Source organism: Narcine bancroftii, chromosome 9, assembly GCF_036971445.1.
Source record: "Narcine bancroftii isolate sNarBan1 chromosome 9, sNarBan1.hap1, whole genome shotgun sequence".
Taxonomy (NCBI): Eukaryota; Metazoa; Chordata; class Chondrichthyes; order Torpediniformes; family Narcinidae; genus Narcine; species Narcine bancroftii.
The window spans coordinates 75,261,082-75,276,005 of record NC_091477.1 but is presented as its reverse complement, the minus strand read 5'-3'; the positions used below and the strand labels follow the sequence as shown (position 1 = coordinate 75,276,005).

At 38.5% G+C, this 14,924-nt stretch overlaps 1 protein-coding gene across 10 annotated transcripts in view; it reads right to left on the bottom strand.

Moving 5' to 3' along the window:
* LOC138742290 (S-arrestin-like) overlaps positions 1-14,924 on the bottom strand; it is a 107,380-nt gene that overhangs the window by 78,318 nt on the left and 14,138 nt on the right. For 8 of the 10 annotated variants that reach the window (XM_069896509.1, XM_069896506.1, XM_069896505.1 and 5 more), the window contains 5 exons: positions 13,623-13,769; positions 11,204-11,470; positions 4,481-4,561; positions 2,423-2,503; positions 8-394 (listed from right to left, as the gene is read on the bottom strand). In XM_069896509.1, coding sequence (XP_069752610.1) covers positions 8-394; positions 2,423-2,503; positions 4,481-4,561; positions 11,204-11,450 — 796 coding nt within the window. In that variant the 5' untranslated portion in view covers positions 11,451-11,470; positions 13,623-13,769. The remainder of the gene's footprint in view (positions 1-7; positions 395-2,422; positions 2,504-4,480; positions 4,562-11,203; positions 11,471-13,622; positions 13,770-14,924) is intronic. The other 2 variants (XM_069896513.1, XM_069896514.1) reach the window with 2 other exon arrangements.

The window sequence follows — 14,924 nt, the reverse complement described above, 5'->3', positions numbered from 1 at the left end:
TGCTCACCTTTGACTCCTTTTTCACCAGTCTGTCCCTGCTCTCCCATTGGCCCATGGTCACCTTTGGTTCCTTTTGGTCCCATCGGCCCAGTTTCGCCACGTTCACCTTGCTCGCCATCCTTACAGTCACAAATCCCTGGAATCCCCTGGCTACCTTTTGTTCCTTCATCACCTTTGTCTCCTTTTTGTCCAATGCTTCCTGGATCACCTTTGAGGCCAGGTTGTCCAACCAAGCCAACGCCACCCGTATCTCCCTTTGGACCATGGAAACCTGTTTCTCCTTTCTGTCCTTTATCTCCTTTAGCGCTGCGACAGTCAGTTGGACATTGACCGGCAACACCTGCATCTCCTTTAAGACCTGGGAGTCCATTCATACCTGGGTTACCCCTCAGACCTAAAATTAAACATTGAAAAGATAAATAATAAATGATATTCACAAATTCCTGGTTCCCCCTCATCTGCGGGGGATATGTTCCAAGACCCCCAGTGGATGCCTCAAATCGTGGTTAGTACCAAACCTTATATTTTCGGGCCGCGGTTAACTGAAAACGCGGAAAGTGAAACCACTGATAAGAAGGACCGCTGTACTCAGAAAATGTTTTTGTTTAATTACTCTACATATTTTCCAAATAAAAGGCAATTATCTTTTAAAGTAATCTGTTGCTTAATTGTTAATATGGTGCATTCAGAATTGTTTCAACTGACTCCAATTCTCGAACTTAATTTTTAAAAAGAACAGGAATAAAATGCAAGGCCTGATAGAAAACTTGAGAATATGTAAGAAACCAACCAGTAAATTGAAAAACAACAAATGTGTAATTTGTACAAATCTGAGATAAAAATAAAAGATGCAGGAAATATCTGGCAGATAAGGCAGCATCTATGGAGAGAGAACAAAGTTAATATTTTTGGTCCATGACTGTTTGTTGGAAATTTAACCTGTCACTGAGAATTAAGAAATGATGGGGTAGAAAAATTGCAATATTATGCTGTGATTGTAGTAAAAACACATCAAACTGCTTGGAGGAACTCAGCTGGACTTTCAGTGACCATAAAAAGCAAAGATATATTGTTGCCATTTTGGGCCTGAGCCCTTCTTCAAGGAATAAGAAGAATGAGCTTGAAGCAGGAAATCTCAGAATTTGGACAATACTGGCTGGGGGAGGAATTGGACATGATAAGGGGAGAGATGAGAATTGATCATATCTGTGTGAAAGGAGACGGAAGGAAGGGAGAGACAAGAGCTGGGGGAAGGTGACAGGGGAAGAAGTGAGGTGGTGGGGGGAAATTAACAAAAAACAGAAGTCAGCATTAATACCATCTGGTTGAAGGGTGCCCAACGTGAAACCAAGGCGTTGGTCCTCCAATCTGGCAGTGCATGAGACCATGGACAGGCATATCAGCAAGGGAATGGAATGGGGAATTGAAACGGGTGGTCACTGGGAGATCCACGCTATTGCGACAAAGCCAAGGTGCTTAACAAATCAAAGAGACTGGACGCAGACTGGGAGATTGCCAGAACTCTCCCCCTCTTATTTCTTTCTCCATCCGCTTCCCCCAGCTGTCTTTCCCTTCCCTGTGTCCTTTCGCACAGTCATGATAAATTCTCACCTCTCCCCTGATCATATCCAATTAACACCTTTTGTTGGTCTGGATTCTGAGATTTCCTGCTTCTGGCTCATTCTGTTTATTTGGGCTCAGGCCCAAAATGTTGGTGATATATCTTTGCTTTTTATGAATGCTGTGTACTGACACTAACCACACCAGTAGTGCGAGTATAAGACAGCTTTAATAAGCTAATATGTACACTAAGAGGTCTTGTCTCTCTGCAAGATGAACCTGGAAGGCTAGACTGTAGCTCTGGACTGCTTTATATACAAGGTCAATAGGATGACCCCTAGTGACCTAGTGGTGTAATTACATATCACCACATGCTGAAAGACCAGCTCCAGCATTTCAGTGTGTTTTTATTAGCTTTATCATTGCAGCTGGTCTCTAGCCCTTTATGCCACTTACATGTGTAAGTGATTTCCAAAAGCATCCACTTTGATCTTCTGCAGTAATATTTGTGCAAATTCAACAAATCACTGCAGGAGCGGTGCAGCTCGCCAAAGCTTTCGCTGTAATGACAGAAGAATTTTATTTCACAAAATGTTCCCCTGTACTTTATTCTCTGAAGACTTGCATTCCCATGCACTGACCATTCAGTCACTGATAGATTTTATCTGCTCCATGCCTCCTTCTCATCAGAGTTGATTGTATGGCCCAGGTAAAAGACAGGGAATAAGGTTCTTACCAGATTTTATTTAATGATTCATTAGTTAAACAGTTCCTGAGTTCCTCTGGGGCTCATACCCATCCATCTTTTACATGTGCAAGAGAAAAGCAACGGTAAAACTAACTAGACATTTCAGTGACATACCTCTACGGCCTGGGAAGCCTCTTCTTCCTCGAATCCCCTTGAGTCCCATCATGCCCCTTGGTCCTCGAGCTCCTTTCTGCCCTGCAATTAAACACAAGGAAATGAGTTTAAAACAGCACATTGCAACATTTTAGAAGCTCAAATTTTGTTTCTCATGGCTTTTGCCTGAGAACTGTGAAAAGGTGAAGGAATATAGTGGCTTTGAGAGCCAAAATGAGGATACTCCTATGGGAGAAAAGACTTTAGTGGATTTAATCATGGAAAGATAAGTCAGGCAATTGGTTGAGTTTTCAGTCATCAAGCATTTTGGGACAGCGTTTGTCACTTTACATAACAAGTTAATTGTGAAGAGGGTCAAGTGTGGTCCGCAAGTCCTTTGGGGAAGGCCAATTTCAAAAACATAAGGCAGGATCTGGTGAAAATACATTGGGAGCAGCTGCTTTTGGGTGAAACAATATCCAATAAGCGAGAGTTGTTTAAAGGGGAAACAGTGAGAGTTTTGGGGCAACATGCTCCCATAAGGGGAAAAGGTAACGATGGCAAAATTAATGAATTCTGAATGTCAAAAAAACAGAGGAGTTGATTAAAGTAATGGATGCTTTGTATACTGTACAGGTATAGGCAATTTAAAATGGCCAAGTTCCATAAAGAATATAGCGAGTGGAGGAAAGTACTCAAAAAGAAAATTAGAATGGTAAAAAGGGCCAATAAATATTATGGGCTGTGGTCCCAAAGTATTATTTGATCATATTAAGAGGAAAAGATTTATCACTGAGGGTGGCTGAAGTCAGGTATGTACTGTTTGGAGAGGTGATGGAGGCAGATACTTGCAAGATATTTAAAAAGCATTTAGACAAGTATTTGAAATGTTAAGGTATAGAAGGCTATAGGTGTAACTCAAGTAGATGGGATATGTAGCTAGGTAGGTCAAAGGGCTGCAATGTTAGGCCTTTGTAACTCTATGACCTTTTGTCACAAGTAACATGTTTAACTGTTCTTTCCCATTTCCTCCCTCACTTTAACTTTGATTTTAGAATTAGTCAAGTTTAATTCTGCTCTGTGAAAGCAAAAAAAGTGGAAGTAGAAATGTACTAATTGTAGTACCCCATTTGAAATATTTAATCTGAGGTGTAGGGCAAGAAAATGTTCCACAAATACCTTGGAAAAGCATATATTGAACATTGGTTGAACATTTTTAATTTCAGCCAGTAGGATTGATTCTACAGGCATAGGTTTTACAAAAGGTGAGGCAATACCACATTTGATGAGGTGTACAGCTAAAGAGAACATACAAACAAAAGCAATGAATGACAAATATTAATGGGATTGCTGGATATAAACAGAGTGGAGAGAGTGCAGAGAAGGTTTACCAGAATGTTACCTGGGTTTAAGCAACTAGAGTATAGGGAGAGATTGGACAGATTAGGTCTTTTTTCTTTGGAGCGTAGAAGGTTGAGAGGGGATTTAAGATTATGAAAGGGATAGACAGAGTGGATGTGGATAGACTATTTCCGTTAAGAGGAGGAAAGATTAAAACAAGAGGACACGAGTTAAGAATTAAGGGGCAGAGGTTTAGAGGTAACATGAGGGGGAACTTCTTTACTCAGAGAGTGGTAGCCATGTGGAATGAGCTTCCGGGAGAAATAGTGGCGGCGGAGTCAATTGTATTATTTAAGAAAAGGTTGGACAGGTATATGGATGAGAAGAAGATGGAGGGTTATGGTCATTGTGCAGGGAGGAGGGACTAGAGAGGGGTGTTTGGTTCGGTGCGGACTAGAAGGGCCTAATGGCCCGTTTCCGTGCTGTAAATTATGTTATGACTTACTCGATGGTTCTTTCAAATTGTATTTTAAGGAGGCATCAAATGCACATGGGAGAGAATTTTTTCGCTGGTCATTAACAATGAATTAATGTAGAAATAACGCTACAGAATGTGCAGAACCAGTATATATGTGAGTGTGAGTGTACTTCCAACCAAAGTGATTTCCATCCCAGACAATTTGGCCATTTTATCATAATGAGTATGTGTAATTCAAAGCAAAAATAATAAACACCAACCTTTTATCCCTCTAAAACCTCTTGGACCTTGGGGTCCCCGTGATCCTTTGATTCCTTTCACGCCAGATGGACCTGGTTTTCCTGCCACAGAAGTATTGGTATATTCAGCATTGCTGCAAAAACTCATGGCATGAAACCATATAAATGTAAGAACAGGCTTTCTCATGTTTCATTCTATTCTAAACTGCTAAAGCATAGGATTTTAATGGAAAAAAAAACACATTTTCTATTTGAAATAGAACATTACATTTCATGTTGATGCTCCACCCATCAGGAATTTGGACCTGATAATGATTCACTCTAACGTTGACAAATTTTCCCATAATGTTTTATTAACCATCCAGTAAATAATTAGCAAAAGAGATTGGATCAAAAAGTTGCTACATACCATCCTTGTAATTCTCAGTAACATTATGCAGAAAGAATTAAAGAATTTAGATTGACATTTTTTCATAAGTTATAAATCTCCTCTGAGATACTGAATAAAAGATTATAATTTTAACAGCCCCAAGGTAAATTAAAAATTTTTTTTTTAATTTCTTTGATATGCTCAGTCCACAGCTGCCTCTATCTGTAGTCCCAGTGCCATGAAAGCTTGGGAGACATCAAAGATATGGAGTAACTTCAGGCCCATTGCTACAAAGGAGCTTGATTATGTCATCCAGCCCAATCAGACTGGTTCACTGGGGGCCTACCATCCTTATGCCATTAAATCACCACTCTTCTCTATCCTTATACCATCCAATATGATTTTGCCTTCTCTCTCCCCAGTAAACTTCACTGTAATGCACATTTCGCTACAAAGTGGTTACTTGATCATTGCTGATATACTTTTATTTTCAGACTTCCAAATCAACTTCTGAGAGTTCTTAAAGGGCTGGCCCACACTAATGATTTATTGAACCCAGGAAGCCTCAATTTCACTACTGTTAGCGATCCTCAATATGATGTTAGGCCCAAATGTAGATCCCCTTTAAGAGATGGAAAATGAGATCAACCTCATCTCTTGGAATAAACCCTACACCATCATCATCTGCCTACACCATCATCATCTGCCTCCCCCAACTCCATCAACTTGCATTCCTACCCAAATAAAATTAAAACATTCTCAGGCCAAGAATAATGTTCCCATACCTGCTATCATCTGGGTGCTTAAGATACCATATTAGTTCTGATTATAATGACTTATTTGTATGCATATCTTTGGTGCCTGAGGTACCTGCCTGCATATTGAATATGTGTGTAAACCAAAGCCTGTTGAAAACATAGAAAGGAGGCAGTTTGTGCAATGATGATTTGATGCCAATGCATCAAAACATTGGACCTAATGACCCATCCTAATTTCACACCTCTGAACATAACAATAGCATTTAAAGGGGTATTTATATTAATATGAAGTCATGGAATCAAGCAGCAGGGGCCTTTTGCTCCACTGTGTCTGAGTCAACCATTAAGCACCCAATAGCAGGTATTAACAGGAATATCACTTTGGATATTTTGTTAAATTTGTATCTAAATATATACAAAACATTTTTAAAATGTATACTGTATATACAGTATATTTGGATATATTTTTGCTATATAAAGAATGCTGTTTCGCCTGCTGAGTTTCTCCAGCATTGTGTTGTTACCTGGACCTTCCAGGCCAGGTTGGACTTCTATAAAGAAGTTGCACTTAAACTGGAGGGGTGCCAATGTCCTTGCAGACAGATTTGTCAGTGATACTTGGGAGGATTTAAACTATCGTGGAATGGAGCGGTAGCTGGCACAGCTGGAGAGATTGAGGAGAAGAAGCTAGGTCAAGACAGCCTGATAAGGAAAACAGGTAGGGCCACGATAATGGATGCCACAGAAATGACAGTCTGACTGTATTTATAAAACCATAGGCAAAAGGAGGTGAGTTAGGCCACTTGTCCCATAGAGTCTGCTCTGCCATTTGAATCATGGTAGATTTACTTTTCCTCTAAACTGTTCTCCTGCCTTCTCCCTATAACCTTTGACACCCTTACTAATCAAGAACTTATCAATCTCCACTTTAAATATACCCCATGACAGTCTCCACATTCATCTATGGCAACAAATTCCACAGATTCATCACCCTCTGGCTGATGAAATTTCTCTTCATTTCTGTTCTAAAAAGAGATTCTTTTATTCCAAGGCTCTGTCTCTGGTTCTCAACTATCCCGCTTTAATGTAAGGAGTATAACAGGTCAGGCCAATGAGCTTGGAGCCTAGATCCATACATGGAACTACAATATTTTAGCCATTGCAGAAACTTGGCTGAGAGAAGGGAAACAATCCAGGCTATATATGGCTCAGAGCTGACTGAAGAGGAATTAAGAGTTGGGGGGAGTAGTATTACAGCCATACTAAGTGAGGACATATTGGAGGGCTCATCCAGAAAGGCCATGTGTGTAGATTTCAGGCAAATGAAAGGTGCAGTAACTTTGACGGGTTATACAATCAGTCTTCCAATAATCAACAGAAGCTCGAGAAACAGATGTACAAGCAGATCATGGCATAATGTAAAAACATAAGGGTAGCTGTGAAGGATGACTTTAACTTCCGCTATATTGACTGGGACTTACTTAATGGTGGGATTTTAGGTGGAGTACATAGTGCATCGGGGAGAATTTATAGAATCAAAATGTAGATTATCCAACTAATAGCAGGGTACATCAGACCTTGTGTTTAGAAATCACCCTGGCCAAGTGATTGATGTTTCAGTGGAGAAGCATTTTGGGAACAGTGGCCTTAATTTCGGAGGTTTTAAGATTATAATGGTTAAGGATAAAACTGGTCATTGGGAGAAAATGCAAAATTGGTGGAAGGCTAATTGTAACAGTATGAGGCAGGAAATGGAGAAAGTAGATTTGGGTGGCTATGTGAGATACATCCACATCTGACGTGGGCATCTCTCATAGGCCAGTTAACTAGAGTTGAGGGTGAAAAATAAAGATCGGAAGGTTCAGGAACCTTGGATTAAAAGAGATATCTTAAGTTTAGTCAAAAAGAAAATGGAAGCGTATATAAAGTGTAAGAAACAGAAATCAGACAAGGGCCTTGAGGAATATGAAGGAAGAAGGAAAGAAAAAGTAATTAGGAAAGTTAAAGGGGCTGTGAAATCCCCTTAACAAGTAAGATTAAGAAGAATCCTGAGGCATTTTATACATGCATTAAGAGCATAGGTAAGTCCACTCAACGACAAGCGAGGGACATTTATGTGTGAAGCAAGGGATAGTGTGAAATCTTTAAGGAGTACATCGCATTGGGTATTCGCTAGGGAAAAGGATATGAATAATGGGGAGATTAGGGAAAGGCATGTTGATATTCTAGGGCATATCAATATTAAGGAGAAGGCATTGAGAAACATTAAAATGGATGTGTTCCAAGAAAATGATGGATAGATGGAGGCCTTGACATCGAGATATTTGCATCCATTTTGGCCACAGTTGAGGTTCTAGAACTCTGGAGAATAACCAGTGATGTTCCTTTGTTTAAGAAACTCAACAGGGTTAAACAGGGAAGCCAGTGAGCCTTGCATCAGTGATAGGGAAATTGCTTTTTTTTAAAGAACATCTTTTTGTTCTTTTATTTTCTTCCCTGTTTTTATAGTCACAACATGATTTATTGATTGCCATCTGAATCATTGATTGCCATCTGAATCATTGATTGCCATCAGAGTCATTGATTGCCATCAGAGTGATGAGGCTTCTGAGGGCTGAATGTTGTGTGTGGAGGAAACGTAGCCTCCCTGCCTGTCTGGAATGTATGTATTGCGTGTGGTCACGTCCTCCCCATCTGAAACTTATTTGGAAGTCGTATCCTTCGGGATAAAATTTATTGGCAATTTGGAAAGCATTTGAGATCAGCATGCCTTCGAGTGGGGGAAATCTTTTCTCAAAAATTTGATTTTTTTTTTAAGGAAGAGGGTGAGGACTTCAGTAATCGGTTTGAAAAGGCCCCTCATGGTCAGCTGGTCAAAAAGATTGAGTCACATGGTAAATGGACAAATTGAATCCAAAATTGACCTGGTCATGGAAGACAGAGAAGTATCAGAGGGGAGCTTTTCTGACCAGAGCTCCATTACCTGCAGTGTTCCACAAGGAGAAGTGTTGAAATCTCTGCTGCTTATCTTGTATATTGATGAAAATACTGAAATCTGATCAGTAAGTTTACAGATGACATGAAAATTGATGGTGTTGTGGATACTGGAGAAGGTTGTCAAAGGACACAGTTGGATATTTAGGTAGATAAATAGCAGATAGAGTTTACTCTGAGCAAGTCTGGGAGAGCAAATGCAGGAGAATCTTGTAGGCAAGTTAATAGAATGGTAAAGAAGGACACTTGTTTTCATTGGTTCATGCATTGTATAAACATTGGGAAGTCATGCTGCAGCTATATAAAACTTTAGTATGGCCACATTTAGAGTATTCTGTGATACTCAAAATATGAAATTATAAGTATTTTTCACAGTGTGGAAATGTCAAATACAAAAGGACATTGATTTATGTCAGGCATAATTTTTACACAAGGTGTTGTAGGTGCCTAGGATGTGCTGCCAAGGGAGATGGTGGAAACAGATACAAGACCAGCATTTAAGAGGCATTTGACAAGCATCAACAGGCAGGGAATGGTGGGGAGTGGTGGGGGGGGGGTGGGGTGGGGGACAGACCATGTGAAGGTAAATGGAATTAGTTTAAATTGGGCTGAAGGGCTTGTTCACTCCCAGCAATGATTAGCAAAAGGGCGGATTAACAGCTCTGAACAGAGAGGTGGATAAATTTTAACTCCAGTAACTGTCGTCTCAGGGAAGGAAATGTCCACTCACTGAATATATCTTTTTGCTGGTAAAAATCTTCTTAACCTATCCCTTTTAACAAACTCAGTGGAGATTTCTTTTAATTGATTATTGATGGACTGGCACATTCACTTTAGTAGTGTTTCTTAATTGTTTATGATTAGCATGGAATGAGTAAGAGGAGGCGTAGAGAGAACAAACAATCCCCGCCAAGAAATTCATAGGATTTCTACCACAGGATACATGGACGAAGAGGACATTGTACCTTGTTTTCCATAATTATAATCCGTGACGTGCTTCCCCAAAGTTTTCTTTCAAGATCCTTGTGGTCTCTAAATGCTGTTTATATACTTCATGTTTTCCCTTTGTTTATTAACAGTCTTTATCCTTAAACCTTTGCACGTTGGCTTCTATTTCATCACTCTTCCATTTTAAAATGTTCCTCAAATTAGTAATTGAATATTATTGTAACATCTACCAGCCCCACAACTCAAGAAATTTGGGTTCTCTTAATTCTGGCTTCTTACATTCCAGACAAGTTCTTACATCCCTGAAAAGTTTTAGAACTTCAATATATAAAGTGTTAGAAACATAAATCAGACAGCAAGAAGAGAATCACTGCGACCAAAAATAGTGAGTAGTTGAGCTTCCCTGGGGTATTAAGGATTTTTAAATGAATAAGATTTAAGGGTTATGGAAGTACAGTAAAATCTCTGTAATTGAAATTCCTGCAACCGGCAAAAAAAAAACTGAGGAAAATAAATAGGTAAAAAATGTTTAAAAGTAGCGCTCCCTCACGGTCAGTTCACCAATCATGCCACATGCAATCTCAAGCAACCATATAAAATCCACTTATCTGCCATCTACCAATCCCCATAGGGGCCGGATATTGGGGGTTTTACTGTATTGCCCTGATTGGGGTGATTTGCTGTAATTTCCATATCCAGGTTGTTCCCAGGTTATGAATGCTTGACTTATAGACAATCCTACATATGAACAAGGCCCCATAATATTTGAAATTCATATGTCTGACATGTGTACATAATTGTTCTTTTATTTAATCAGTCTTTTCTACTTTTGATGTCATTTATCACAATACTGTGAAGGTATTATTAATACAGAGTGATTTTATTGTGTATTTTATGACATACACAGAATCAACATGAATGTCTATAAAAATAGATGGGGACATTCTGTATCCATTTGTGGTATCCATTTGATTATGGGTTCTGTGTCAAAGGTGCTATGTAAATACAAGATTTTTTGGTTTTTTTTATCCTTGCAATGCATTTCATTCTTCTCAGTCATTCTTACTCTAGCCATTTAAAATTCAAGATTTTACAGGTAAATCTACTTCCACAGGTAAGTCCTTGCCAGCTCTGGCACCAGGGTTTGATTTGGATATCATATCTATTTGGTAGTAGGATTTTTATTCTTGCCTTGAAAGAGTAACCAAAATGCCAAAATGATTTTAACCATCAAATTCATTTATTAAAAAAATAGAAAGCTCGTTTAATTTATACAAATATACACAAGATGTGATTAGCATCTTAAAATAAATGATTTACAATCTCAAAATAATTCTGAGGTTGAATTTCAGTATGGGTCCCATTCATCCATTTTTAATTTTATCACATCATTTCATTGCTATTTGTATCTCCAATTTCTTTTTGAATTTATACTATTGACAAATTCAGAGGTTATTTTCTACAGAAAGATGATCAATTTTTGGGACATGTATACATACAGGGTTTTAATGACTAGTCTATTCCACATCAACTCTGCGATTTTAAAGGGACTAGTTCTGCTTTATAGATCCAGTTTTACAAGCTCATAACTAATAAAATGCTGACTAGAATTTTGATTTTGTTCATGAATAACATTATTAAAAAAAACATTATGGAGAATGAACAAGGTAATACCTGGTGGGCTGAAGTTTCCTTTTTCTCCTTTAGGACCCATATCCCCTTTTGGCCCTTGACAGTGCAAACAGACACAATAAGATGGGACCATATCTGTGTTGAAAGGATAGTCTTGATTTGGAAGAGGACACATGTTGTACTCTACAAGTGGATCAGGAAGTCCACGGCTCGATGGCTGCCCAGTTTCATTTTGAATAGTACCTTCAGCAATTGCGAGCAGAATCAAAACCGCAATTATATTCAACATTCTTACTCGGACTCCGAAACCTGTGGGTGGGGAATATCCGGAATGAAACCTATTTATACATCAAACAAAGAGGTCTATGCTATGAAAAAATATATACACACATTGCAATTAGAGCAGGTAACATTTCTATTAAATCACTACTACAAGTTTAACCAGAATCGTTGCAGTGTTTCACAAGAGATTTTTTTTCCAATAGCAGGTGGAGAAAGTCAAAGTGCCCCTTTGCTATTTCCTATACATCAAGCTCCATTTATCGATATGAGTTATTCACATGGGAAAATGCAAATTCATTTTGAAGTGTGCCAATGCATGATTTTTTTTGGCTATCCGAAGGTCTTTTTCTGCAGGTCATTACAACATGAGACCAGGTCCCACAAACAGCAACTGGCAATAAATGCTCAGCTGATTTATGTTTGGTGCTGTTCTCTGACTGAGGAAAAGTGGATGAGAACATACAAAAAAAATTAGCCCTTCTTTATGATGAGATCATTCCAATCGAATCAGCAATACGATTTGATTTACTTCCCCTCCGATGATGCTGCACTTCTTTATCAATGGACTATTTGTTAATATGAATTACAGCCAATGCTACCTCAGTCCAGGGGTCATCAAAGCATAGGGAGTCAAATTTCATCGACTTATTAACATTTCTTGATACCCTGAGTTACTGTAATTGTTTTTAATCAAGCAAATATTGTTATTCTTCATTTAATAGGATATTTAGTTCCTGTTACTGACAGATGTTAAAGTAACTAAAATAAACATTGTTTTTTTTGGTTAATTTTATATTTGTAGCAGAGGATAATTATACGGGCAATGCTACACTTTTCCCCACCCCCACCCCCCATCATGAAACCCCTGGTCGATCTAAATGAGAAACACTAATCCCAGATAATTCTGAGGAGGTCAACAGTTCATGTGTGCTTTAAAAATAATGCCTCAGCAATTCACAGATAGTCAAAATATCATGAAGGGCGGATTTGAAAATTGCTAGTGTTAAATATAACAACAGAAGACCATTGTGCCTGCTCTATCATTCAAGAATTTCCAGCATTCACTCCAGACCCTTTGATTCATTAAACGACTGGAAATCTATTGATCTCTGCCTTGAACCTACTCAACAATTTGACATCCACGGCATATTAGGAAAAAAGTTCAAAGACTCGCGATCTCTGGGTGAAGAAATCGCATCTCCGTTCTGAATGGGTGAACCCTTTACTGGGACTATCCATATCACACTAAAAATACTGTTCTTTAGGTACTGCTCCTCTCACAGAAATCTTTAATTAATCACCAAACTCAGATTGAGCCCTGGCACTTGAGCACTGCACCCCTTATCCAATTTACTGAACAACTGGGGCCCAGCTTTAATCCTTACAAGATCCCACTCGGGCAATACACAAATGTGCTGAAGGAACTCATCAGGTCATGTATGTCTAAATTTTTAAAAATCTGTGGAAAGCAAAAGGCAATTATCATTTTGGACCTGGGTCACATTAATCCCACTTGACACACTAATCCCTCCACCTACTCATTTTCATGACCATTAACCAATGTTCAATCCATGCCAATAATTATCCTTAATCTTGCGTGGTCTAATATTGTTTGTTAGCCATAAAAGCAAAGTAACCGCATCCACTGGTTCTTCATTATCTTTTCGGCTTGCTACAATCTCTAAAAAAAAAGTCTAATCGATTTTCAAATGAGTTTCGCTTCATACATCCTTAATTATAGATTTGAGCATTGTCACAGGTTCAGCAGTTTTCTCTCCCAGACGTTTTTTAATTGAATCTGCTCGTGATACCTCACATTACACAGAATGATTCTCAAAAGATTATTCATGCAGGAGCATGTTTCAAAGCTTCATGTTTTGAAGTAAGGAGGAATGCTATTGTAATAGATATAATAGATAGATTATAAGATTGATTATTCATGCAGGAGCATGTTTCAAAGCTTCATGTTTTGAAGTAAGGAGGAATGCTATTGTAATAGATATAATAGATAGATTATAAGATTGAAGTTATTCAAATCAAAATTGTAAATTGTTCGGTTTAAAATTTTTTTTTAAATTCCCTTCAATTTTAACCTCATAACAGCGCAAAAAATTTAACATGGCATTGAAACAACTTTCCTTAGCATGTAAAACTGTGACTTAATCTGAAGTGTCCTCACCTGTTGTTGAAGGGCAGATCCCGTGAATTCGAACTTTCTGTTGGATCTGAGATAACGGTTTGCACAGTGCTTGGTTTTATAGATCTTTTTACCCAGGTGATCCATCACAAATTATTCATTGTTTCCAAGAGCATTATTCAGCATGGCCTAGATATAACAATGAGATAGAATTAGGGTACTTTTTGAGATCTTTACTTGAGGAAGTAAGATGATGCTTTATAATCACATCCATTGGGTTCATATTTCCTCCATTACTCCAAATTCTTTCGCCTGAGCTAGAGAATAGATTATGACAAGTATCCGATATGGTTATTTGTTCTGCTTGGTTAATACCTTCAGGGTTAGATTACAAGTTAGCAAGCTTTGCATAAACTACTTTGGGGCCACTGGCTTGAGATTCCATAGGGGATTCTGTCACCCATTTTTTACTGGTCTAGACAAATAGAGATAGAGCAAGCTTCCTAGTTAAAGGCATAAAGCGTGATTACAATTAATTTCCTACAATATTCTGAATCTAAAGTGAAGAAACAGCGTGATAGGATGGTGACCTCAGAAATAGAAGGGGAAATATCATGAGCTATGTGTTTGTGAGAAGTGAATGGTGGCTGGTGTTTGTGGAAAAATAAGTTAAGGTTGGGGGCAATTTCCCATCACAGTGATATTTATTGTGGTGGAACATGAAGTATTATTGCAGCCATTTATCATGGGAAAACTTTAAAAGGAAAAATAACACCCCAAATATTAAAAGATTTGACATGTTCTCTGACTCACTGCACATCCTATTACACTTTTTAAATATGCTTTGCATATACGTCATGCATTTGAATAGTCAGGAGTGGCTGTTAGTTTAGTGAGCTAGGGGGGTTTAAATACTCTGTTTAGATTGGTAGCTTTTATCATCTAGGTCTTAAATGGGTCTTGGTCTTTCTGTTTAGCTTTGATTCACTTAAGGTTAGAATTGTTTGATTCAGGTTGAAAGTATAAACCATTAGTTGACCAACTTTATCAACTATATGATTATTTTTATGCACTTACCTTCAACTCCAACAGCTGCTTCTTCACTAAAGTTGTTTCCAACAAGGACGGATGGACGAACAATGCAAGGACAGGATTGGCTGATGCAGGTACCGGGGTTTACGTGTTTTAAAAGAGATAGGATGGGGTGTAGTATTACTGGTCAGGGACAGTATCACGACTGTAGAAAGGGAGAACACTGAGGGAGTGTCTCAGTGTGGGTGGAATTCAGAAATAAGAAGAGAACAATCACTGTACTGGGAGTAGTCTGTCGGACCTCCAAATAGA